Below are 26076 nucleotides of genomic sequence, written 5' to 3'. Positions count from 1 at the left end.
CCATCTATGAACATGCTTCACTTGAAGTACGGCGGCCAATTGTTGACAGGATGTTACTAGGGTATATAAACTATATATAGTAGGGTGCATAAAAAGAACGTTTACAAACATCCTTCAATTAATATCGCCTATAAATAAGGACTGTTCATAGGGGATTGGTAGGAAGTTGGCAGAACATTTACAAAAGTTTTCAATTGGAGGAATGTTAATAGGTTGTTGGTAGAAATTTGGCAGAAGATATATATACCATTCTTCTTTTGAAAGAATGTTACTAGGGTGTACAAAGACGAATGTTCATATTAAATTGTTAGGAAGTTTAAAGACATCCTATGAACACATTTCTATTGGGTGTTGATGGCCCATTGTTTCTAGGATGTTACTAGAGCGTTGTTAGGATGTATAAAGACAGTTGGTAGGACTTCAATTGACTGTTGGTAGGTTCTACTCACACTAGTCTAAAGCCGGTCGAAAGAATGTTGCTAGAAACTTTTCTAATGCCGGAGCTCCACAGTGGTATTCACCTACGAGTGGACAGTATGACGGACGAAACCGGACCCAACATGACGCGGACCACATGAACGCCTACAACGCCGACGGTTCTGGTGGCTTAGCCGCGGGATCCAGGAACGTTCTGCGGCAGCGACCATCTTGACGTGGAACACTGGATCGTCACGTATGAGCGTGTAAGTGCCTACAACAAATGGGTTCGCTAACTTGGTCCTCTGCCTACAAGGCACGGCCAAAGTGTGGTATGACAAGCACGAGGTTGTCAGGGACGCCTGCAAACGGAAGCTGAGGGACATGTTGAACCGTCACACCGGGCGGAAGAGCACCGTTAAGAAAGAACTGGCGACCCGCGCCCAAACGGTTACAGAATCATGCGTCTCTTGCATTCAGGACTTGCTGGTTCTGTGCCATAACGCCGACGGCCATATGGCCCAGCCAGACAAGGTTGGGCATGTACTGGAGGGGATCGCTGATGACGCTTGCTCATGTACAAAAATTGTGAAACCGTACAGGACATCATAAAAGAGCGTCAACTCTTTAGCAGGCCAAGAGCCGCCGCATTTCAATGCCGCTCGGACGTCTGCCGAACACAGCTCCGACATCCTATTGTGACGACAGGCTAGGATTGAGATGATCATCGTCATCGGATGACATAATGCGGATATTGCTGCGAGAAATTGAAGCTAATGTTCTTGTAGACCTTTTCTTCGCGTCCCGGTTAGCCGAACATGCCTACAGCAGCATTCGTGCACGCAATAGTCAGAGAAGAACTCGCTAACCTTTGAGTTCGTTCTGTATGTGCCATTGCCACTTCACAGCTGTCTCATACTCCAGGACCATGTACTGGTCCGCGGTATCCTGTACGCGACCGAAACCCGGCCGAGTGGCGAACCACAGATGATCGGCCAATCTGTTTTACCTGCCGGAGTATCGGTCACGTTGCTCGCCATTGTAAGAACAATCCTCTCTCCTCCCCTCTGCGACCACCAATCCCCAGTTATTATCGCCTCGAATGGATCGAACGTCATTACCAACCTTTATTCGCATCACAAAAGCCAAAGATTGAAGCTGTTGCTCCTTAGAATAAGTACATCTGCATCATTCTGACGTCACCGGACCCGTTCACCACCAGCTCGTCGACCATTGTCCCAATTGCCGCCGACTCGTCGCCCACCGTCCGCTATGCAGACCCGACGCCTGTCACCGGAAAACTAAGCGATGCAGCTCCCATAGGTGACGCTGCATTGACGACTCCAACGCAAAACCCTCTAATCACTTTGCCGACCAAGCAGAACTTGGTGCACGTTTTAATCTATTGCGTCGGCGTCCCATTACTCATTGACACTAGCGTTCACGTATCCGTGGTGAGTGCCCAATTGCGCCGACGCATGAGTAAAGTTCTCGCACGCACGCTCTGCATCACGTACCCTCCGCGTCGCTGACGGAGGAACACCTACCCTGCTTGGTATGCGCATCGCTCACTTTGGCAGTGCGGGGCGCCTAATGACTGCTTTGCTTGCCTGTTTTGGCACAATGTCTTTACAATGTTATACTTGGCCTAAACTTTTTATTGTTCCACTCAGCCCTCCTTGATTGCGCGTCTAGTCTCATTCAGCCTGTACTGCCTCACGGCTGCTATAGTGCACTGGTCACACAACCACGGTTATGCTCTCCCGAATACATCCACCTATCGCCTCAAGCCACTAGGTTCGTCACTATACTGTCGTTCCTATCTGTTGCTGATGGCGTCTAGATACTATGTCCCTCCGCTGACATACTGCTTGAAAAAAACTTGGCCGTTCCCCACACCGTTAACCGTTACCCTTCATTACCCTTCGTGACATTTGCCTTTAATTCGTGTCGTCATGAGACCGCTGCCTTTTCACCCTTTTATCTTCTGTTCGGCCGCCAATCCTCTCTGCCATATGCCACACTGCTTTGTTTCTCGATGAACAGTCGCATTGAATATGCTTAAGACGTCTTCACCCGGGCTCACACGGCACGCCATATTGCCGGCTCCCGGCTCACTGAGTCTCAGGCCGCGCAGAAAATCAGGTACGGCAGCAGACATCGGGAAGTTCGATTACTCCTGCCTCCATTGTCCCCCTATGGAAAACGTGTAGCCGCGTCGGCTTGTATGGAAAGCTACTGCCGCACTACACCGGGCCCTGCACGATATTGTGTCAGCTTGGCGATGTGAACTACGAGATCTCTCCACTGGACTCGCGTATCTCCACGGACGTTGTACACATTTCCCGGCTGAAGCCTTACTCTGCCGCGAGGCCACCTCCCTTACAGTTAGAGCATAGACGGCGCCTTTACAGGCGGGGGTTGTGTTACGGCGCAACCAAGAGTGGCTCCAGTCAGAAGAAGACAACTTTACTTGTAGAGGTAGAATCGGTCTCGACAGCCATCTTACTTATGCATTGTTGTCCCTCTTGTATATATCTTAAATACACCTTTTTATGTGATTTCTGCAACGTAACAATTCTTACCTATAAACCATAAGATTGGTTGGATGGATCACGGCCAATTTCTGTTATGTTTAGTTAGATAAATATTCAAATTATTCCCACTGGCTAAAAAATATTTCTAGGATTGCGGCACGTTGAAAATCAAATAGGTCTTGCATTGCAAAACACCGTTTTCACACAGTGTGCAGCCATCTACATTTTATTGCTCTTTCATCGTTTCGAAGTTGTTGCACGTAACGCAAAAGAACTGAGCGGGTACCCGAGTACCTTGTGTGCGCTAAAGCAATGCCATCAAAAAACTTTTCGAAGAATCTCAGCCATGCAATTAAAACAAGGCCTCCGCGTAAGTCTTTGCTATTGCAAAGAACAATTGTACTTTCTATTGTTTTCCTAAGACCACAGACAGTGCTGTAACATACAGTGTCAAGTGACTGCTTCTTTCGAAAGCCACTGAACAACAAATTAGACCCTAAATCATCCATAAAAGATTATTGTAGTCTTTGGACATATGGTGATAACCGTTTTCCAGTAGTTCGAATGCTACCATTATTATAGGGTATTTTTCGCGAAGAGTATGTCCACACAGACGATAGATGACGCACCAAGGTATTCTTGATGAACGCCCTTATTGAAGAAAACCAGCAGTTCCGGCTGCACTACTTTAGTTTACGACATAATTTACATATTCAGGTGAATAGTAATCAATAATTACTGACGGAAGTAGACTCACGTGTAGCGTGTTATCATTCTTGAAGTAGAAAAATGTGTAGTAGTACCCCTTGTCGAAACCGCGGTGGGTCACATCCTTGTAGCCTATCCAGTTTATACCGCCAACGCTTGTAATGGAAAAAAGTCCGTAGCCGTCATTATTGTGACCTGATCCAATCTGGTAGGCTCGAGGCTTATCTCCCAGCTGAGGAGCGAACCTGCAGATGAGGGCACATAAGGTGTAAATGTTTATGCATTTATAAACACGGCGTATGCATGACTGGAGTACAAGTAACAGAAAAAAAGCGATGTTCGACTACACCTAAACATGTGCATTACAACGGATGCGTTGGATGAAATATTACTCATAAATAATCTAGCAGTATGTCACTATAGCGCCGTCATTGCGTGGCTGAATATATTAATATCATTGCGTTTTGCTTGCTTTATTACATAGCGCAGTTTTTCACTGTAAATTACCAGCAACTTGTGACTTGCCTTGCTGCCCTAAATAACGTTTTTTTTTCCTCTCGTACGATGAAGAAGGTACCTAGTTGTGCCAATGGCACAATAATCGTGCCGCATTGACTGGCACGGTTGAGAGTTCTCAAGCATATTGACAAAAGAACTTAAGTGTTAGTTTTATTATTATGACACTACAGCGAGGGCTATGAACATTAATCTGGAGCAGTTAATTACCATTTGGCGAATTACAATGTCAAACATTCAGACCGAAAGGAATGGAACTCATAAACTACATCGACAGAGACAAGCATGGTTTTCAGTTGTAGAATCTAATGAAAGAGCCGGGGTATGTTTTTCACATATACGACAGTAACCATAAATTTCGACGCAGTTTCGACGCACTGTATTTGAGATTTCACACTATTGGGCGCTCCATGTACCTTTTACCGAATTGAATAGAGTTTTCATGGCGTTTGTCAAAATGCTATCACGTCTTGCACGAGAGCCATAACGTACGGTGATAACTCTATGAATGTGATAACTGGTAAGAACTGAACTAGTTCATGCAAATCAAGAATAAAGGTTGGGATCGGCGAAGTTGTAGCTGAATATTCTTTTAGGAAGGACAGTTAATTTCACAAAGAGCTCGAAGTATCTCTATGACCAGTGGGAATTTTTGATGTTCTTTCACACTGTCTTCACGAGGTGTTTCACTGTGTCCACCTCGGCGTGACGTTATTCAAGCAGGACACAGGGTAGTATTTCCCATATCATTATCACAGGTATAAGCGTCTCTTGGTGATGTTTCGTCGGCTTGTTAGGCGTACGCGGATGACCTGCTAATGCTTCTGGGGTGAGAACTCTGTACTTGTGCGTGCGGCCTGCACTATCTCTTTGGGCATATTGCCCCTAAACATAATTCTACTGTCATCAGTCATTTTTCTTTCTCTTCAACTTCCAGCATGTTTTATGTGTCGTGTCAGTCTATTTGCACCTATTTGCGCAATCATTCCGGATTACGCTATGTTTGGCGAAACGATATATTTTTTATAAATTCGCCGGTCTCAATGCCGACATCTCATAACCAATGTTCATTTCTACGTCGCCTTCACATGCAGCATGGCTTTTTTTGACAGCCACTTGCAATTCTGCTCATCCTGCCAGGGTGAGAACTTTGTCTCTCGATCTCTATATCTTAACAGTCTTCTGCAAATAAGTTGGGACCTTAAAACGCCGAAAACGACGGATTACTTGAGGAAAAATGACAGAGGCACAGCGCTGTGTTCTTCGTCGCATCTCCTATCATTTGCACTGTTTCAGATTCCCAAGTACGCTTCGTACCAACCTTCTGCAATCTTCTACTTAACAAGCTGGGTACAAAGTGTTTGTGAAGGTATAGCGCCAGCTTCTGAAAGGAGTATTCCTGACTTTCGAGCACAAAATAAGCGCCTTGAAGGAAAAGGCTTCCTCCACAGGTCGCTGATCCTGTTCGAGTGTCCAAAGAAATTGAACCGGCTTCTGAATGAATGGTCAAACCGGATGTCGGAAATGTCCGACTCTAACGTCGGATGGTATACAATCCCCCTTGAAAAATTACTTTTACGAAGCGCATATTCCCAAGGCGGAGCACTTACTTGCATAATGATCGTACCCTCGTTTACCGGCTTGATGAGGCTAGGTTGGTCCTCATAGGGAATGGCAATGTCAATGTCGTAAATTACACAGGCTATGGATGTATCGTCCATCAGGATAAAGGGGCGAATTTTGATTCCGCCTAGCTCCGTGATTTCTTGAAGTTTGCCAAGCGCACTCGCGTTGTACACGTCTATGGCTGGTATATTTTTGCGTGGATTTATTCTGATGTCTTTAATTTGATCTGGCGCAGCACACTCCAAAAAAATGAATAGACCTTGCTTGTTCAGCAATTGTAGGGTGCTTGACGGTTCTTCCGGCATAAAGGTGACGTGCGGCCAGCGCGGAGGCCTTGGATTCATAATCGTTTTACTCCCAGCACTTGACGGCACTGTGTTGAGGATATTTCTTTTCGCTCTCTTACTCCGGACGGGTATGAAGCCGTCGTCGGATGAGTCGCCTTCCGACATAGAGTACAGCTCCGTGTCTCCGGCGTCGCTGGGGATCCCCACTCGGTTCCTTTCAGTGGACGGCCGCGATGACTTCTGGCCAGGCGGGCCTCTGGCATGGTCCGCGTCCATGGCCGCAAGATGGGGAGGTGAGGCACCTCGAAAGGCGAACATTTCACCAGAATTCACCGAGCACAAAAAGAAGTGCTCAGCCGAGAAGACACTTAAGATCTTGAAAAAACCTATGCGTTCTTCAGAACAGAAATCACGTGGATGGTGTTAGCGTTTATCTAAACGCAAGTATTACCATTTCTTGCTCGTCTTTTTTTAGTAATTAGCTGATATAAATTAATTATCTTTTGAAGAAGAGCTTGAAACGTTCAGTCGTTAATAGGAAAATTTTGGAGCTTCACAAATATTGCCCAACCCAGGTACTTATAACGGGATAGACTCAGCATCATCATCATCAGTCTGGTTACGCCCACTGCAGGGCAAAGGCCTCTCCCATACTTCTCCAACTACCCCGGTCATGTGCTAATTGTGGCCACGTTTTCCCTGCAAACTTCTTAATCTCATCCGCCCACCTAACTTTCTGCCGCCCCCTGCTACGCTTCCCTTCCCTTGGAATCCAGTCCGTAAACCTTAATGATCATCGGTTATCTTCCCTCCTCATTACATGTCCTGCCCATACCCATTTCTTTTTCTTGATTTAAACTAAGCTGTCATTAACTCGCCTTTGTTCCCTCATCCAGTGTACTCTCTCCTTATCCCCCCTCCTTAACGGTACACCCATCATTCTTCTCTCCATAGCTCGTTCCGTCGTCCTCAATTCAAGTAGAACCCTTTTCGTAAGCCTCCCGGTTTCTGCCCCGTAGGTGTGTACTGGTAAAACACAGCTCTCACACACTTTTTTCTTGAGGGACCATGGCAACCTGCTGTTCATGATCTCTGAATGTCTGCGAAACGCACCCCAGCCCATTCTTATTCTTCTGATTATTTCAGCCTCACGATCCGGATCCGCAGTCAATACCAGCCCTAAGAAGATGTATTCCCGTTCCACTTCCGGTGCCTCGCTGCGTATCGTAAATTGCTATTGTTTTCCGATACTGTTAAACATTACTTTAGTTTTCTGCAGATTAATTGTCAGACCAACCCTTCTCGTTTGTCTGTCCAGGTCTGTACGCAAGCAGTGCAGTTTGTCCCCTCAATTACTAAGCAAGGCAATATCATCAGCGAATCGCAAGTTACTAAGGTACTCTACATTAACTCTTATCCCCAATTCTCCCCAATCGAGGTCTCTGAATACCTCCTGTAAGCACGCTGTAATAGCATTGGACAAATCGTATTTCCCTGCCTGACGCCTTCTTTATCGGGATTTTGTTGCTTCTTTATGAAGGACTACGGTGGCTGTGGAGCCGCTCTAGATAAATTTAAGTATTTTTACATACGGCTCGTCTACACCCTAATTCCGTAATGCCTGCATGACTGCTGAGGTTCCGACTGACTCAAACACTTTCTTGTAATTAATGAAGGCTATATATAAGGGTTGGTTATATTCCGCACATTTCTGTATCACTTGATTGATAGTTTGAATATGGTCTATTGTTGAGTAGCCTTTACGAAACCCTGCCTAATCCTTTGGTTGACAGAAGCCTAGGGTGTTCTTGATTCTATTTGCGATTACCTTAGTAAATACTTTGTAGGCAACGGACCCTAAGCTGATCGGTCTATAATTTTTCAAGTCTTTAGCGTCCCCTTACTTATGGATTAAGATTATGTTGGCGCTCTTGCAAGATTCCGGTAGGTTCGCGGTCATGAGGCATTGCGTATACAGGGTGGAGAGTTTTTCTAGAACAATCTGCCCATCATCTTTCGACAAATCTGCTGTTACCTGATCCTCCTCAGCTGGCTTCCCTCTTTGCATAGCTCCCAAGGCTTTCTTTACTTTTTCCGGCGTTACTTGTGGGAAGTCCAAGTCCTCTACACTACTCCCACTTACATTATCGTCGTGGGTGTCACTTGTACTGTATAAATCTCTATATAACTCCTCAGCCACTTGAACTATCTTATTATCATTAGTAATGACATTGTCGGCATTGTCTCTTAACGCATACATCTGATTCTTGCCTATTCCTAGCTTCTTCTTCACTGATTTTAGGCTTCCTCCGTTCCTGAGAGCATGCTCAATTCTATCCATATTAGACATCCTTATGTCAACTATCTTACGCTTGTTGATTTACTTCGAAAGTTCTGTCAGTTCTATTCTAGCTGTAGGATTAGAAGCTTTGATACTTTGGCGTTTCTTAATTAGATCTTTCGTCTCCTGCGATAGCTTACCGTTATCCTGTCAGGCAGTGAACTGTGAATCACCTGATTTTCTTCCAGCTTTCTCACAGGTTTGCTCAGAAAGAGATGTTAACATTGCTTGGAGCCTACTGAAAGATTAAATAGTTGCACTAATTTCGGAGCACATACCATCAAAATTTCTAACTGCCAAACGTCGGTAAGATAAACAATGGATCAACCCCGAAATCCGTAAACTCCTTAGAAGAACTCGCCGTCTTTTTCAGGTCAGGAAAAGTAAAATACCAGTTACTTCTGAAAAATTATTTTTTGTCCAGCAAATTTGTAAATCAAAAGTCAATGAGGCGAAGCGTCATTTCTTCAGTACTTTAGACGCAAAGATTCGAAACAATGATAAAATTATATGGAAGTTTGCCAAAAAAACACGAAAGAGAAAATTGGTATACAATGCATCATGTCTGACAATGGCACGATAACATTTGATGAATTGAAAGCCACTGCTTTCAATGATTATTTCAGGTCCGCCTTTTCTGCTAATTGAGTGATGAACAATATCCCTTTACCGACTTGCGCTTCAGTTCTTCAGGAAATGCCCGATAGCACTTTATCCATTCATGGTATTTTTTAAATCTTTTGCAGCCTAGACACAAAGCGACAGGTCCTGACGGCATACCCAATCGCGTGCTCAAAGAATGTGCTAACTCTCTTAGCAATCTTCTTCATACAATGTATATGACGTCATTATCTGAAGGAATTATGCCGGACGAATGGAAGTTTACTCATGTGATTCCTGTCCATAAGAAAGGACCAATAAATAGCTTAGAACAATATCGCCCAAGTTCTCACCTATGCGGCGCTTCGAAAATTATGGAACACATCGTATACAGCAACCTAATAAGGCACCTGAATTCGCAAAACTTTTTTTACACAGAACAGCATGGCTTTCACGCCGGATTTTCTTGTGACACATAGTTAACGGAATTTTCTTTTGACATAACAACTGCATTAGATCAAGGTACTAGCGTTGGCTGTTTGTTTTTAGATTTGAAAAAAAGCAATCGATCGGGTACAACATGATTGCATAAAACACAAGCTTCAAAATTTAAAAATTTCCGCTGACCTAATGAACTGGTTAATTAACTACTTCGTAAATCAGAGACAGATAACAGTGGTAAATGGATGTTGCTCATCAGCTGTTGCAGTCACGTCCGGAGTACCGCAGGGGTCCGTTCTGGGCCCGTTATTATTTATTATATGTATTGACGATATTCCTAAAAACATCCAGTCGAACCTACGATTGTACGCAGATGACTGCGTTGTTTACCGCTTGATAAACAATCCAAGGGACAGCAAAATCTTTCAAGGGGACCTTAATAATATTTCTAACTGGTGTGCCACTTCTCTCTTTTTTTTATTAGAAAGCATGCCCTTAGGCATAATACAAAAGATGTTAAAAATACACGAACAGATTCGACTCGTGCAAAAAATCTAGGAGTGAACGATGATGTGGTCGATGAATCCAACGTTCAAGGTCGGGTGGGCGGCCAGGCCGAAGACCTGTTGCCCGGAGGTGGCGGAGACGGCTTAGATGAAGCCCTGGGCACGTCCGTAATAGGTTTGTCACTGTCACATTTTGGATTTCTCTGTTTCAAAATGGGCACAATGAGCCGTAAGGACCACAGTACTGTTGCGGCCATAGAGCGGTTAGACGGGTTGAGCGCGACCCCGTCACGTAGCCTCCTTAACGTAACCTACTATCGGCGGGTTAACCAACCAGGGAGGTCTGACCCACACGGAGGTATGAGAGCTCGTGTGGTACGTCGGAGGTTTTCCTTTTCCCGTATCAGTCGCCCACAGGTGTCTTCAGGAAAATGTGGAAGTGGGTATGTTGTAATCTGTGGGTGGGTTGCCATATCTGCTTCAAGGACACCCGGCAGTGCTGCTCGAGGCACCCACTGGACGAGTATGAGGATATTCGTAGTGGCCGCAAGACGGTGAATGCTATCTGAGAATAGAGTAGACCGAGATACCCTACGTATGTCTTGGATGGCTTGAGTAGAGTCTGTGCGAATGATGAGTTGAGAGTATCGAGCATCTTGAACAGTAAGTAGCAACGCGGCCAAGCCGTCTCGTATGGCAGCAAGCTCGGCAAGGTAGGCCGGTTGTGCAGGATCGGCAACATACGAGCACGTCTGGCCTGCCTCTGGTATCAATGGACACACGAGAGCTGTATGTATCATGGTGCCATTAACACTGGCATCAGTGTATGCTACAAGAGTCGCATCGTCTTGATTGTCATCGGCGCGATGAAGGCGGGAAACATGGGCATTCGCCTGACGAGGAACCGGGCTGTACAGACGACCAAGAGGCTTACTGTCACTTAATTGTACCCTTTTCCACGGAGCTACATCGGGTCTCGTAGATGCTGGATTGTCTATTTCGTGTCCCATGTACCGGTCAAGGGAAGCAGCCGAGCAGAAATATGATGGCTTTAGGGCGCGCACGCATCGACGTTGGTGTACGAGTTCGTCAATAATGTTGAGTTGGGACTCGGCCTGTAGGGTTGGCAACGGAGTGAGACCTGGTAGTCCCGTTATGGCCTGCATGGCTTCGTTATTAATGGCCTCAAGGCGAGCCCATTGTGCCTTCGTCGGATCATGAAACTGGGCTCTGTAGAGGAGTCGTGGTTGCAATACAGAACGGACAAGAAGGCTCGTTGGTGCTCGCTCCGCCAGATTTCTTCGCAATCCGACGTATAAACTGTATCGTTTCTGCGGCCTGTTGCTTTGCATTCTTGACCCATGGTCCCGCAGATCCGGAGGAATCCAATTTCAAGGCCGAGTACACGGAGCGTTGAAGGCTCGTGTAATGGTTGCTGATCCTGAGTTAACTGAAGACACCGGAGTGCCAGTAGACGGCACCCATACTTGTTCGCTACTGACATGTACGTCGTCTTGTCCTTGGAAATGTCAAGGCCTATCTGAACACACCAGTTGTGCGTCATGTTTAGGGCCTCTTTGAGCGCTTGTTCGTGGTGGCAGATTTCAGAATCAACTGACCAGACAGTGATGTCATCTGCGTACATTATGTACTGTGCGTTGTGTATCGTGGCTAGCTTCCAAGCTAGTGGAAGGAGAGCAATATTGAAAAGCACTGGTGCGAGTACAGATCGCTAAGGTACACCCCGATGTGCGACGAACTGACCTGTTGCTTGGCCAGCCAAGCGGATGGAGAAGGTGCGAGCGCACAGGAAGGCTTCGACGAATGTGCAGACACGGCTAGGGAACTGAAACCAATGGGGAATTCTGACAATTGCTTCGTGACTCATATGGTCGTAGGCTTTACGAATTTCCATTGCCAGAATCGTGCGAATTCTTCGGGAGCGGCCTCCGATGAGAACCATAGAAGATAGGTACGCAAGGCCATCCTCTGCGCCTAGATGAGCACGGAACCCGATTTGGGCAGGGTGATACCATGAGTACTGCTCGAGCCACCACGTAATACGTGTCGCGGGCATACGCTCTGTAAGCTTACCTAACGTTGAGGTTAGTGCTATTGGGCGCATATGAGCCATATTGGGGTTTCCCGGGTTTGGGAATAGGAACTATTTCTGCATACCGCCAAGAATCGGGAATGACTCCTATAGCCCAAGCTTCGTTTATGGCCCCCAACAGTACTTCGAGACCCTTGCCTTCCGTGTTTTATAAAGTTCATATGGTATGCCATCCGGTCCTGGTGCCTTGCATGGCTTTGACAGGTCTATTGCCGCTAAAAATTCCGCCATAGTGAAGACAGCTTGTATACCCTCGATGTCGGATAGCGTAGGCGGCGTGCCTGCGTCCGCGGGAAGGCAGTTTTGAACAACGAAGGGAGGCGGTGCTGTGTTCGAAGCCGGTAAAAAGGTGTGGGCGACAGTTTCTGCGAATACTGCTGGTGTCTGGCCCGATGCTAACAGGGTGCTGGCTGCGGGCTCTGGAGGGCGCCGACCACGTTCCATTACTCGCAAGCTGCGCAAATGGAGGCATTGGACGACGAAGGTCCGAGAGAAGAGCACTTGTCCATCCAGCGGCCACGTTCCAAGCGGTGTTCATGGCGCCGAGCTACTGCAGTAAGGCGTTGGGCCTCTAAGCGAAGGGAATTTGATGCAGGGTCACGTTCTGACGAAAGTTCTGCTTGGCGGCGCGAAGCCCTGAGACGCAGAAGTTGCAAATCAGGAGCGGTTCGGGATTCATGAACCCACGACGTACGTATCACCTCAACTAATGTCGCCTTAAGATAATGGGACGGGTCCAGCATGAAGTTGGATACATTGCTTTCTGATACAGCCCTGTACCGATCCCAGTCCACCACTCGACATAGTCGGCGGAGGCGGCCTGTTCCGCCTGAAGGTAAGCCAAGGTGAATCGGATGATGGTCGCTACCCCCGCAGTCGGGTTCACATTACCACGAGACGGTCGTCCTTCCTAGCCACCAAGATAAGTCTGGTGAGTGTGGCGGCGCGCGAGGGTGGTCCCGCCGACGAGTATGCACTGACACATTGTTAAGCAGAGTGAATTGGGCGTCCGTAAATGTGTCCAGCACACATGTACCACGCGCACTGGAAATAGCGTATCCCCATGTGATGTGGGGCGCGTTAAAATCACCGGCAACCATAATGGGGCAACCAGGATGTTTCTGTCGTAGGTGCGCCAGCCAGCCGAGACGCAACCGAGCCGGACGACCGCTGTAGGGGCGGGCATAGTACGAAACGATGATAACATCCGTGCGTTGGAGACTAACCAATATCGCCACGATTTCTTGCCATAGAGTGCACCACCGTGAAAGATCAACGCGAGTCTGATGACGAGTGCATCTTACATACGCTGCAGCCTTTCCTGGAGGGACATCGGGCGTAGCACTCCTACGAGATCCAACATTGAAGGCGATAAGTATGCCACAAATCCTGTATTGGGTGGCAGGGAGTTGGATTCTTGAAGCAGTAGAGCCCAAACACGCAGCTTCCCATATCTGAGACGCTGACGCACCTCTCCGACCTTCCCCGCGATGCCGCGACAGTTCCACTGTAAGATGTCTTCTGGAACATTTGAAGACGTAGCAGCCATCATAGACTAAGATTGGCCAGTAGAACCGAGGTGAGATGCTGGTGCTGTTGCGCAACGAAGCACCAGAGTTCTTGGGATGAAAGAGGATTCGACACAGATGCCGGGTTAGCCAAATGAGCAGGACTAGACGTCGACGGCGAATGCGACGGTCGCGCTCCGTCATGACGACGCCGGAGCACTGTACGGCGTTTCTTAAGACGTTGGATTTTTTTTTCAAGGTTGGCCAGGCGAGCGTCGATCTCGAACTCTTCCTCTGCCAAAGGGAGCGGCGTGTCTTCTATTGATTGTGATGCCCGTTGCGGTCGTGAAGTGGACGACCTAACAGCTGCGCTATAGGTACGAGTGGCAGCATCACTTGTCGCTGTACTTGCTACTATCTGGCTAGCGTCCTCTTCCAGCGAGGCCAGAAAAGCGTAACGGTTGTACACAGGGACTTGTTTCATTGATGGATCTCGAGGGGTCCTTGCTGGCTGTCGAGAATGGCGTGGTCGAGCCCTCTTAGTGGCCTTCAACTTCGTAGGACACGTCGTGGATTTGACGTCATGATCATTTGTGTGGCATAGGCCGCATCTATACGATGCTGACGGTTCAGGCTCCATGGTGTCGTCCATGGGTGGGTAACGGCAGGATGATTTCATGTGTTTCTGTCTAAAGCAAGAGTAGCAGTACACAACGGAAAGGTTGAACGGACGTGAGCGCAGTACGCAGCCCTAATAAAGGATATGTTCAGGTGGGGACTTAGGACCTCGAAGCGTGATTAGGCACGTACGACCGCTGCCTAGGTAGCGAGCAGCCACGACCTTGTGTGTGGGACACGATAATTCCTGTAGGAGCCTCTCGGATTCTTCGGCAAGGTCAACGCCATTAACCAGTTAGCATCCTAAATCGGTACCACTGACAAGGTACGGATGGACTGGAAGGACACATTCTTCCGAGACTTGTATTTGTTGCAGTTCTTCGAGTTTATAAACTAGTGCCATAGCAGACACCCATACTGAGACCGTATTAGTGGGTTTGGTAAAACAAAACCTTGAAATCGGGAAGTCTCGAGGCAGGCGTCCATCATCATCAGCAGCAGCAGCAGCCTGGTTACGCCCACTGCAGGGCAAAGGCACATCCCATACTTCTCCAACTAACCCGGTCATGTACCAATTGTGGCCATGTTGTCCCTCCAAACTTCCTAATCTCATCTGCCCACCTGACTTCCTGTCGCCCCCTGCTACGCTTCCGTTCCCTTGGAATCCAGTCCGTAACCCTTAATGACCATCCGTTATCTTTCCTCCGCATTGCATGTCCTGCCCATGCCCATTTCTTTTTCTTGATTTCAACTAAGATGTCATTAACGCGCATTTGTTCCCTCACTCAATCTCCTCTTTTGCTTATCCCTTAACGTTACACCTATCATTCTTCATTCCATAGCTCGTTGCATCGTCCTAAACTTAAGTAGAACCCTTTTCGTAAGCCTCCAGGTTTCTGCCTCGCACGTGAGTACTGGTAAGACACAGCTGTTATACACTTTTGTCTTGAGGGATAATCGCAACCTGCTGTTCATGATCTAAGAATGCGTGCCAAACGCACCCCAGCCCATTCTTATTCTTCTGATTATTTCACTCTCATGATCCGGATCAGTAGTCACTACCTGTGCTAAGTAGATGTATTCCCTCACCACTTCCAGTACCTCGCTACCTATCGTAAACTACAGTTCCCTTCCGAGACTGTTAAACATTATTTTAGTTTTCTGCAGATTAATTTTTAGTCCCACCCTTCTGCTTTGCCTCTCCAGGTCAGTGAGCATGCATTGCAGTTGGTCCCCTGATTTACTAAGCAAGGCAATATCATCAGCGAAGGGCAAGTTACTAAGGTATTCTCCATTTACTCTTATCCCCAATTCTTCCCAATCCAGGTCTCTGAATACCTCCTGTAAACAGGCTGCGAATAGCATTGGAGAGATCGTATCTCCCTGCCCGACGCCTTTCTTTATTGGGATTTTGTTGCTTTCTTTGTGGAGGACTACGGTGGCTGTGGAAGCGCTATAAATATCTTTCAATATTTTTACATACGGCTCGTCTACACCCTGATTCCGCAATGCCTCCATGACTGCGTAAGTTTAGACTGAATCAAACGCTTTCTCGTAATCAATGAAAGCTATATATAATGGTTGGTTATATTCCGCACATTTCTCTATCACCAGATTGATAGTGTGAATATGATCTATTGTTGAGTAGCCTTTACGGAATCCTGCCTGGTCCTTTGGTTGATGGAAGTCTAAGGTGTTCCTGATTCTATTTGCAATTACCTTAGTAAATACTTTGTAGGCAACTGACAGTAAGCTGATCGACTTATAATTTTTCAATTCTTTGGCATCCCCTTTCTCATGAATTAGGATTATGTTAGCGTTCTTCCAAGATTACGGTACGCTCGAGGTCATGAGGCATTGTGTATACAGGGTGGCCAGTTTTTCTAGAACAATCTGCCCACTGTCCTTCAACAAATCTGCTGTTACCTGATCCTCCTCAGCTGGCTTCCCTCTTTGCATAGATCCCAAGGCTCTTTTTACTTCTTCCGGCGTTACCTGTGGGATTTCGAATTCCTCTACACTATTCTCTCTTCCATTATCGTAGTGGGTGCCACTCGCACTGTATAAATCTCTATAGAACTCCTCAGCCACTTGAACTATCTCATCCATATTAGTGATGATATTGCAGGCTTTGTCTTTTAACGCATACATCTGATTCTTGCCAATTCCTAGTTTCTTCTTCACTGCTTTTAGGCCTTCTCCGTTCCTGAGAGCTTGTTCAATTCTATCCTTATTATACTTCCTTATGTCAGCTGTCTTACGCTTGTTGATTAACTTCGAAAGTTCTGCCAGTTCTGTTCTAGCTGTAGGGTTAGAGGCTTTCATACATTGGCGTTTCTTGATCAGATATTTCGTCACCTGCGATAACTTACTGGTATCCTGTCTAACGGAGTTACCGCCGACTTCTATTGCACATTCCTTAATGATGCCCACAAGATTGTCGTTCATTGCTTCAACACTAAGGTCCTCTTCCTGAGTTAAAGCCGAATACCTGTTCTATAGCTTGATCTGGAATTCCTCTGTTTTCCCTCTTACCGCTAACTCATTAATCCGCTTCTTAGGTACCAGTCTAGGCTAATTCTAGTTCTTACCACCCTATGGTCACTGCAGCGCACCTTGCTGATCACGTCCACATCTTGTATGATGCCAGGGTTAGCGCAGAGTATGAAGTCCATTTCATTTCTAGTCTCGCCGTTGGGGCTCATCCACGTCCACTTTCGGCAATCGCGCTTGCGGGAGAAGGTATTCATTCCCCGCCTATTATTCTCTTCTTCAAACTCTACTAATAACACTGCCCTGCTATTCCTAGTGCCTTTGTTATATTCCCCCACTGTCTTGTCTCCAGCCTCCTTCTTGCCTACCTTGGCATTGAAGTCGCCCATCAGTATAGTGTATTTTGTTTTCACTCTACCCATCGCCGATCCCACGACTTCAAAGAAGCTTTCGACTTCCTGGTCATCATGATTGGATGTAGGGGCGTAGGCCTGTACAACCTTCATTTTCTACCTCTTATTAAGTTTCACAACAAGACCTGCCACCCTCTCGTTAATGCTATAGAATTCCTGTATGTTACCAGCTATATTCTTATTAATCAGGAATCCGACTCCTAGTTCTCGTCTCTTCGCTAAGCCCCGGTAGCACAGTAGATGCCCGCTTTTTAGCACTGTATATGCTTCTTTTGTCCTCCTAACCTCACTGAGCCCTATTATATCACATTTACTGCCCTCTAATTCCTCCAATAGCACTGCTAGACTCGCCTCACTAGGTAATGTTCTAGCGATAATCGTTGCCAGGTTCACATTCCAATGGCGGCCTGTCCGGCGTCCAGGGCCGCTTGATTGATACGGTTGTGCAGAGTGGACATTCCATATCTAGCACGAGGCTTGATAACAACTTTGTACCACGATGTCGTTCGCGAACACGGAGACGTGGGTGTCGGTCGTGCGGGCAGGCCTCGTGATGAGCGAGGTCTTTTCGGGGCTGCTGGAGCTACATTTTCATCCGATGGAAGGCAGTAGCTTCCTTCGTTCTCTTGGCCGAGGTGTGCGCCACGACAGCACGACAGCAGGGCTGTTCTGCTCCATGTTGGTGGTATCCATGCTCAGGGTACCACCTTCGCACGTTGCACTTGTCCCCACGATGGAGACGCTCCTGACTTGCATGGCAGTTGCATCGGTAATGTTCCGCTCTTTCGAAGCAGCGGAAAGCAGCTTGGATGTTCCGTGTCGACGCGGCGAGTGCCGCGGGGGCCCTCGCACTCGTGAAGCCGCGCAAGAAATCGAGTTGGACGACGCAGCAGGAGGGTGTAGATGACGACGGACCTTCAAGATAGGCGCCAGTAGTAATTACGAACCGCCAAAGCAGTCCATAGACAACAGGGGTCCTGTAGCAGGGGAAAAAAACAGCAAACGGGGCGAAAATCCGGAGCTATGGAAAAACACGTCCGAGCGGAACGAGCGCTGGAAACGCCCCCCGGTGTGCCACTTGGTGCATGACACGAAATGAATCAAAATGCAACTACGTTTGCGTTTCTAGGGAAAAAACTGACGTTTCCCATTCTTACAGGCTAAATAATTCGACCATTTCGAGCGTAACAGGGGCCAAGTACCTCGGCGTTCACTTCTCAAGCGATCTTACTTGGCAGGATGACATTGCAGAGATTGCCGCGAAAGGGAATGACACACTAATGTTCTTCGCTTGAAATTTTCACCCCTGTCCTCTGGCAACCAAGAAGTTAATATACACGATATACATACGGCCTATTTTGAATACGCGGGCACGATATGGGACCCTTATCAGGGCAACCTTAATTACATCTTAGAACGCGTTCAAAACCGAGCGGCACGCTTTATCACTAGGGGCTATCAAAGGTCTAGTAGCGTCACAGAAATGAACATACGCATAGCGCTTAAGACGTTAGCCGAACGCTGGCGTTGCTTGCGTCTCAATTTTTTTTTCATAAGAGCTTTTACAACAATACTGGCATTAATAAGTCAAAATACATGCTTAACCCACATAACATATCCCATTGCCAGGAACACACACTAAAAGTAAGGCCAATGAAGTCGAGAAAGAACTTGTTAAAGTATTATTTTTTCGCCAAAACCATCAATGAATGGAATCCTCTACCTGAGGACAGTGTTTCTAAAACATCAAATTCAGCCTTTTTCAATGAACTGCTTGACATGTGATCAGTTCGCGTGTTTCGATGTTTCTTTTTATTAATCGCGTTTGCTTGCCTACTATATATATTTATGAGTGTATATGTGTTCATATATTCATGTATGCCCACGTATGTGTATATATGTACATATAATCCTTTTCTTTCTTTTCCCTTTTTGTTTTGAGATAGTAATGCTGCCCGCACTGCATTATTCGTCACCGTGTTTCTTATCATGTAACCTTAATAACCAATGTTTAACATTGGTATTATCCCCAACTGTAATCCTCTCTGAGTGAATGTGGTACTGTATAATAAATAAATAAATAAATAAATTGTAAAGGCGGTTTACTCGGGTCGTATAGAAGCAGCGACGAACGCGGCAACAGCAGGTAGGCCGCAGCCTGCGAACGAACTGGGTACGAGCCACGTGATGGCAACGGGGCTCTTCAGCCTGCCGATCTTCGTCACAATTACCCCCGGAACCGAAGAGTAGCCATCCTGGCGACCTAGGAAGAGGTGGGCGGATCGTAATACTGCTTCAGTCGGTCAATGTGCAGTCTCTCGCTCCCGACGACGCAGATCCGTAGATGGCGATACGGGTTCGACCACGTAGTTCACTGGTGATGTTTGTGCAACCACGCGGTAGGGCCCGCGGTACTTCGGGAGGAGCTTGGACTAAAGGCCAGGAGCAGCAACAGGCGGGACCTAAAGCCACACGACTGAGTCGACGGGGAAGGGGTGAGGGGGAGGATTGAGGTCATGGCGCTCTTTTTGGCGGCACTGTTGAGCAGACGTCAAAGAACGGGCCAGTTGTCGGCATTTCTCGGCGTGCTGAGCAATCGCAGAAACAGGTGAGCATTCAGCAGGTTCCGGGCGGTACGGGACAACAGTATCAATGGTGCTGGAGGGATGGCGGCCGTAAAGAAAAAGAATGGTGGGAATCGGGTAGTGGCTTGAGAGACAGTGTTCAGACAGACACGTCCAGAACAACAGACGACACGGATATCATATTCCTGGATTCGGAGGGCCCACCGAGCGAGGCGGCCCGACGGGTCTTTTAGGTTAGACAACCAGCAAAGAGCGTGATGATCCGTCACCACGTCAAAGCGTCAACCGTAGAGATATGGACGAAATTTTTGAAGAGCCCATACGATAGCCAGGCACTCTTCTTCTGTGACTTAGTAATTGGCCTCAGGTTTCGTGAGGGCACCACTGGCACAAGCGACTACGCATTCGGAATTAGTGTTCTTGCGTTGTGCGAGCACGGCACCAAGGCTCACACCACTGGCGTCCGTGTGAAGTTCTGTAGGCGCGCTTGGATCAAAATGGCGCAAGACTGGCGGAGACGTGAGTAGGTGACGAAGAGAAGTAAAGGCATCATCACAGGCTTCCAACCGAGCAGAAAGTTCATTGTCGCCTTGGAGAAGTTGGTTAAGTGGTGCGATCACAGTAGCGAAATTGCAAGCGAAACGTCGAAAATAGGAGCATAGGCCAATGAAGCTGCGTAGTGCTTCCAAGTTAGTGGGCTTCGGAAATTCGGATACGGCGCGAAGTTTATCAGGATCAGAAAGAATGCCTTCTTTGGAGACAACGTGGCCTAATATTGTCAGTTCTCGAGCTGCAAATCGGCACTAAGTTAAGCTGGAGACCAGCATTCCGGAAACAGGTCAAAACTTGATGTAAACGCCGAAGATGGGTCGGAAAAGCAGGGCAAAAGACAGAGGCAAGTATGCCACTTCAGGCCGCGTAGTATGCCGTCCACCATGCGTTCGAAGGTGGCGGGCGCGTTGCACAGACCGGACGGCATTACAGTGAATTCATACAAGCCGTCTGGTGTTACAAACGCGGTTTTCGAACAGTCAGCGTCAGCCATTGGCACCTGCCAGTAGCCAGAGCGGAGATCTAAGAAGGAAAAAAACTGCGCTCCTTGCAAACAGTCAAGTGCGTCGTCAATACGTGGCAACGGCTATACATCCTTTCGGGTAATCTTGTTAAGCCTTCGATAATCGACGCAAAATCGTATGGTACCATCTTTGTTTTCAACTAGGACGACTGGTGATGCCCAAGGACTACTAGAAGGTTGGATGACACCGCGATTGAGCATATCGTTCACCTGGTCATTGTTAACGCGTCTTTCAATCGCCGATACTCGGTAGAGACGCTGTCGAATTGGTGCATGCCTCCCAGTGTCGATAGTGTGCGAAACAGTCGTTGTGCGGCCGAGTGATGTTGCTTGGCAATCAAAAGAGGAAGAGAAGCCTTGGAGCAAGCGAAGAAGTTCGTCGCGCTGCCTCGTAAGGTCACTGGCAATAGCTGGCGTAAAAGAACGCAGCAGTGACAGAGGACGCGATGCCTCGAGAGCAGCAATATAAGTGGAGTCGTCCATCGTGTCAAATATTGAAGCTGAGGTCAGTGGCTCTGTTCTGCCAAGGCTTTCACGGCGGCGTAAAGTAATTGGTTCAGCCGATGGGTTTGAGACGCACATGAGAGAGGCGCCAGCTTTGAACTCGAGGACGGCGAACGGCAGTGGTAGTGAACGGCGGCGAACTAAGAGTTCAGACGGAGCGAAGAGTACTGTGCCGTCATCTACATAGTCACAAGAGATATTGACAAGAGTGGAAGACCAGGTAGGTGCAACAGTGTCTTCAAAAACAGAGATTTTGCTACAATGGTCCTTATGGTCAGTGATAATATCGGTCGAAAACTGAAACAGTTCGATTTCGGCGCGAGCGCAGTCAATGACCGCATGATGTGTGGAGAGAAATCCCCAACCTAATCTGACGTCGTGTGAACATGATGGCAACACGATGAATTCTAGGATATAGAGGACCTCCTGAATTACGACACGAGCAGTGCCGGCGCCGGATGGCTCGACGTGCTGCGCGTTGGCAGTTCGAAGAGCTAGTCCAGAAAGCGGCGTCGTGACTTTTCCAATCTTGCGGCAAATGCGGGCTTCTATCGCTGAAAGTGCAGCGCCGGAGTCGACAAGTGCTAGCGTCAAAGTTCCGTCTATTGCGACTTCAATAACGTTCTTCGAGGAAGTGCGAGGCATTATACGTTTCGCTGGCACCGCAGTTCTCGCCTCCTGAACTTCGATATTTAGTTTTCCTGGCGCAAAGGGCCCCGACGCCGGTGCATGGGAGAAAGCGAGCGGCGGCGAGGAGAAGGTGAACGGCGAGCGGCGGAGAATGCGGTGTCGACGGCAGAAGGAGATTCAAAGGTGTCCGAATAGTTGCGGCGTTGTTGGAAACGTGGCGCATATGGACGCACATTGTGGGGGACATTCGGTGTAAGGAGGCGACAGTGACGTGCTACGTGTCCAGCACGGTCACAATAAAAACAAATCGGGCGATTGTCTTCCGTGCGCCAATGATCTTGAGGTCGTGCATACTGCACCAGTGGCCGGACTGGAGCGGATACGGGCGGGCGCAAAGGCGGGCGAAGGGGACAGTAGGTCGTTAGTGCAGGCCTCGAAGCGACTTCGGCGTACGTCAGGGGAGCGGCAACCGGAGCCTGCTGGAGAGAAGATGGAATGTGGTCGGCTACCTGCTCCTTGATGACAGATTGGAGAGCAGGCGCCAACGGAGAATTCGACTGGCCACTTGTAAGCGGAATCAGAGAAAGCTGACGAGCCACCTCTTCACGGATGAACTCCTTGATCTGTAGCAGTAGCGACATGTCATCCGGGGAAACAGCCAAGCTCGACATTGAAGTCGCCTGAGGAGGATATTGGCGGGTGGCTATGCGTTGTTTGCGGAGTTCATCGAAGCTTTGGCAGAGACTGACGAGTTCAGAGACTGTCGTCGGATTTTTCGCCAACAGCATCTGGAAGGTGTCGTCTTCAATGCCTTTTAAGATGTGGCGGATCTTCTCGGCATCAGCCATTGTGACGTCAACGCGGTTGCATGGGTCGACATCTATATAACTTCTAAATGTCTCCCCGCACTGTTGCGCACGACTGCCCTAACGTTGCTTGGCGCGAAGCTTGCGAACGGCGGGGCGCCCGTATACCTCCGTCACGTTAGTTTTGAAGGCTGGCCACGTCGTGAGATCACGTTCATGGTTGCGGTGCCACACGCTGGCGACTCCGCTCAAATAAAGCGATACGTAATGCAGTTTTTTGCTGTCGTCCCAGTGGACGTGGATGCTCACCCGGTCGTAGTCAGCGAGCCAGTCTTCTACGTCATGGTCTTCGGTGCCGCTGGAGATGGGTGGGTCGCGTTGACGCAACGGGCCGGGGCAGACCACGGTAATCACCAGGGGAGCGGGTTGTTGCGGTGGTCCTTCTTCCGGCATAATGAAGACAGGCTGCAGTGTCTGGTTGCGAAGTTCCAGAATTCCGGTTGTACCCAGCAGCTCCACCAATTGTAAAGGGGGTTTATTCAGGTCGTAGAGAAGCAGCGACCAACGCGGCAAAAGCATGTAGGGCGCAGCCAGCGAACGAACTGGGTACGAGCCACGCGATGGCATCGGGGCTTTTCAGCCTGCCGGTCTTCTTCGTCACAAAATAAATAAATAAATAAACCCACTTACCACCGAAGTATATTGCACACTCCTTAATGATGCCCATGAGATTTTCGTTCATTGCTTCAACACTGAGGTCCTCTTCTTAAGTTAAAGCCAAATATCTGTTCTCTAGCTTGATCCGGAATTCGTCTACTTTCACTCTTACAGCTAACTCATTGATCGGCTTACGTACCAGTTTCTTCCTTAGACTTAGCATAGAAAAAGTAATTTCAACAAGATCGGACACTCCCATAGAGCCTAGTGGCCGAATCCACTGTAACCCACCAAGCTAAGCGGATAGCATTATTACCCTCCGGTTTCGGCTCTGGGCACGCGCGTTTTGAACGCCAGTTGGTGCACTCCACGACGGCTCTGCCGATCGGCGCAGCATTCATTTTTTTCGCTTCTACTGCTGAACCACACGCGGCCTTGGAGCGGAATCGTTTTATTTAGTAAAAATTATTGCGAACGATCTGTAATAAGCATCTTCGGAACCTGTGTCACGTGCAACTTCATAAAGAAAACGCAAGACGTCTTCTGAAATGATGAAATGTTTATTTCGCTATATGCTCATTCCGGGCTCCTTGTGCATTCATCCAACGTTGTGGCAAGCAGCAGTCGTTGCCGCACGAAGCTCCACCGGTTGCCATCAGCTGAAAGAAAGTAAATTGCAAGCATGTATCATTTCGGTATATTGACCCAACGAGTATTGCGTGTAGAGCCGAAACGTGCGTAAGTGGTGAATGAGCGGCATTACAGATAAATTCACTTTTACATACATTTCGTAGCAAATAGATTAGTCCCAAACAATGCCAAAAAATCTGAAGAAAACATCCGATTTTCAAGCGCCACTCCCTTCCCGGGCATTATTTCCTCGACTTGAAGAGCACAAAGACACGGGTGACTGCGCGTTTCCAAAAGAACTTGGCCTCAGTCGACGCGATGATACGCCAAGTACACAGAGGTGGCTACAAGACAGGTTCTCAGCCAGACCATGGGCGCGATAGCGTAACTCTATTACAAACAAAAAGTATTCCAAACTCCGGACGTCAAAATGACGCGACAGTTTCTGCGTATGGGGGCGGGAACCAGCGACGTTTTTCAATCTGCCCAATCAGCAGCCTCCATCGTTGCCGGAAGCATGTTTTGCTTGTTTTTTTATTTGCAAAGGGACCGTATAGCAAGTGACATTTAGATATAAACGTCTGATAAAAGAACAATTGTGTGTCGCTGAGAGTAAAAGTGTTTTGTAATCTTTTAACTCAAGAGAAGTTGAAGCGCGCTTGAAAGTAAACACAAATATTTTAATTTTTCGAGTCATAGCCACACATGTGCCAATTTCACATCCAATCCATTTTGCTACGCACACTTAAGATGGCGGCTACGTGAAAACAGCTGATCGGTTCTGTGGGCCGCACTTGGTGTATTTTTGTCCGTAACGCTGCCTGATTAGATGAAATCTCGGCGTACGAGGTACTTTCGCACGAGAAGAATTCTGGAAGCCGTGAACATCATGAAGACTGTGAAAGCGTAGTGCTCGGTGAGTAAACACATCATTCTTTCTTGTGCTTAGTGACTGAGCAGTAGCATCTGAACATCTGCGGTGATCGCATAGTGTTCACTTTTGCTTTTATTCGCATAGCATACGGAAGAATCGATGAAGGTTGGAAGGCATCTCAACAGATAGCTGGTAAACGCTTTCTATAAACGATCGCAACTGTCTCTGAATGTAGGTCCTGATTTAAATCGAGTGTGGTCTGTAACAGAGGCTCATTTTTTTTTCTTTGCCACACACTGCTGCGCAGTGATCCATTCCCCCGTGCGGGCGGTACGGATACTTCTGCTGGATATACCTTGCACGAGAAAAGTTTTTTTTTGTTATTCACTTGTGTTAAATTTAACGTAACATTTATGGCGTGATAAAATAACACATTAAATGAATGTAACCCTTATGTTTTAACGGCATAGTGATATCTGAAACGGTACGATTTGCTGGTAATAATTCGCTGCGGTCCGGCGAAAATTGAGCGCGAAGAAGAAATGGCGGATCAACGAAAAAGCGCGAAAAAGCGCGCGCGTTTCGGCCGCGCAGGCCGCTATGTTGGTTCAGTTCATAGAGCACCATCCATACTTGGCGAGAGGCGCCACAAGCCTCTCGCCAAGTATGAGTGCTGGTCAGAAAAAATCACTGTGGGAGGAGATTGCTGCGGCGTTAAACGCGATCGGACCGGCAGTCAAAGCAGCACGGCGCTGGCGCCTCTGTTGGGCCTGGCTGTGCTATGACTGCCGGAAGATCGCGACGCAGGTGGGCGCCGAGAAGAGGTGAGCCAGCGACTAGCAACATCTTCGGAACGTATAAGCTCATGGTGTTCATGCATTTGCAGGAAGGCGGGAGGCGGTAAGCTGGGCGGCCTGGAGGGCCGCGTGCTCGCCGTGCTTGGCCGAACCGGCCCAGCTTTCGCTCCTGTGAGTTTTTCCGCGACGACTCCGAGGTGAGTAGCAATGTTCGTTGTTATGTGTACCGATGTCGGGCAGTTACACCGTGGTGAATATTTTGCCGTTGTGTGCTTGTGTGTGTTTTCTTACAATTCAACACACATGCCAGCACATGATATCCGTACTTTGCAAGAATGGAAATGCTGCCCCACTGCTGTTAAGAAACACCTTGTGATGGATTTCATGGCTCGTT

At 47.9% G+C, this 26076-nt stretch overlaps 1 protein-coding gene across 1 annotated transcript in view; it reads right to left on the bottom strand.

Moving 5' to 3' along the window:
• The window catches only part of LOC142584127 (uncharacterized), a 285878-nt gene that overhangs the window by 200851 nt on the left and 58951 nt on the right, over nucleotides 1-26076 (bottom strand). The window contains exon 4 of the mRNA XM_075694302.1: nucleotides 3712-3907. Coding sequence (XP_075550417.1) covers nucleotides 3712-3907 — 196 coding nt within the window. The remainder of the gene's footprint in view (nucleotides 1-3711; nucleotides 3908-26076) is intronic.

This window comes from Dermacentor variabilis, chromosome 6 (genome assembly GCF_050947875.1).
Source record: "Dermacentor variabilis isolate Ectoservices chromosome 6, ASM5094787v1, whole genome shotgun sequence".
Classification (NCBI taxonomy): Eukaryota; Metazoa; Arthropoda; class Arachnida; order Ixodida; family Ixodidae; genus Dermacentor; species Dermacentor variabilis.
The sequence above is the reverse complement of the archived record's forward strand: the minus strand, read 5'-3'. Positions and strand labels throughout refer to the sequence as shown.